Source organism: Bison bison, unplaced genomic scaffold (genome assembly GCF_000754665.1).
Source record: "Bison bison bison isolate TAMUID 2011002044 unplaced genomic scaffold, Bison_UMD1.0 scf7180017849978, whole genome shotgun sequence".
Taxonomy (NCBI): Eukaryota; Metazoa; Chordata; class Mammalia; order Artiodactyla; family Bovidae; genus Bison; species Bison bison.
Window position 1 is genome coordinate 1 of NW_011480551.1, and position 838 is coordinate 838.

General features: G+C 69.6%; 1 protein-coding gene across 1 annotated transcript in view; it reads right to left on the minus strand.

Annotated features, from left to right (window-relative positions):
- Positions 1-6: 6 nt before the first annotated feature.
- Positions 7-838, minus strand: part of LOC104994664 (exonuclease mut-7 homolog) — a 40923-nt gene continuing 40091 nt past the window's right edge. Inside the window, 3 exon segments of the mRNA XM_010848317.1 lie at positions 7-391; positions 393-519; positions 786-824. Of these exon segments, the coding sequence (XP_010846619.1) occupies positions 235-391; positions 393-519; positions 786-824 (323 nt within the window). The 3' untranslated portion in view covers positions 7-234.

Sequence of the window (838 nt, forward strand, 5' to 3'; positions counted from 1 at the left end):
CCTGGGGGGTGCATGGTGGAGGGGGCGACGGGAACGGCCACAGCACAGTGGGGGGACCCCCACCTCCCACCTACTGAGCTCCAGCAGGTTTGGGGGGCCACCTGGGTCCAACCCTCAGGCTGCGAGGGGCTGGCGAGCGCAGGGCGGGGCGTGAGGGGAGACCAGAGGAAGGAGCCCACGGCCACCACCTGTGCAGCTTCTGCACTTTTACTCCGGGCAGCCTAGGCCCCGCTCTTAGGAGGGGCCGCTGGCTGGGCGGGGGGCGCCCTCCAGGATCTCTTGGAAGTTGCTGGTGACTCGGGCCAGGTGGGTACCTTCCCAGAAGACTTTGCCACAGCCGGGGCAGCAGTAGAAGTGCCGCAGCCCGGGCCGCCGCAGCACGCCCCCGGGACGCCGCCAGCTGCAGCCGGGTGCCATTGGCCAGCGTGGCCGGCACGTGGGTCTGTAGGTCTGCGTCCTCCAGCCAACGGCAAGGTGGGTCGTAGGAGCAGTGCCCGGGGGCCTCCTCCGGGGCTGGGTCTGGACGTGGAAGCGGTAACCCTGAGCCCCGCCCTCAGGCAGGCAGCCCCCACCCACTCTGCTTGGTGGCTCCTCCCTCAGCCCCCAGCCGCCCGCCCCTGCCTCTCCTATTAGGAACCCTCTGGGTCACGGGGGACTGGCCTCTTTCTTCCCGGCCCTCCCTGGCACTGCCCTCCCCTTGGGGCACAGGCCCATTCCCTCTCCCCCATCCTGGGGTTCCAGATGCTGGGGCCCCTCATGTCCCTGGCACGTGGCCCAGGGCTCACCTGTCTCCTGCTCACCATCGCTGTGGGAGGACTCACTGCCTGTCAATCAAGGA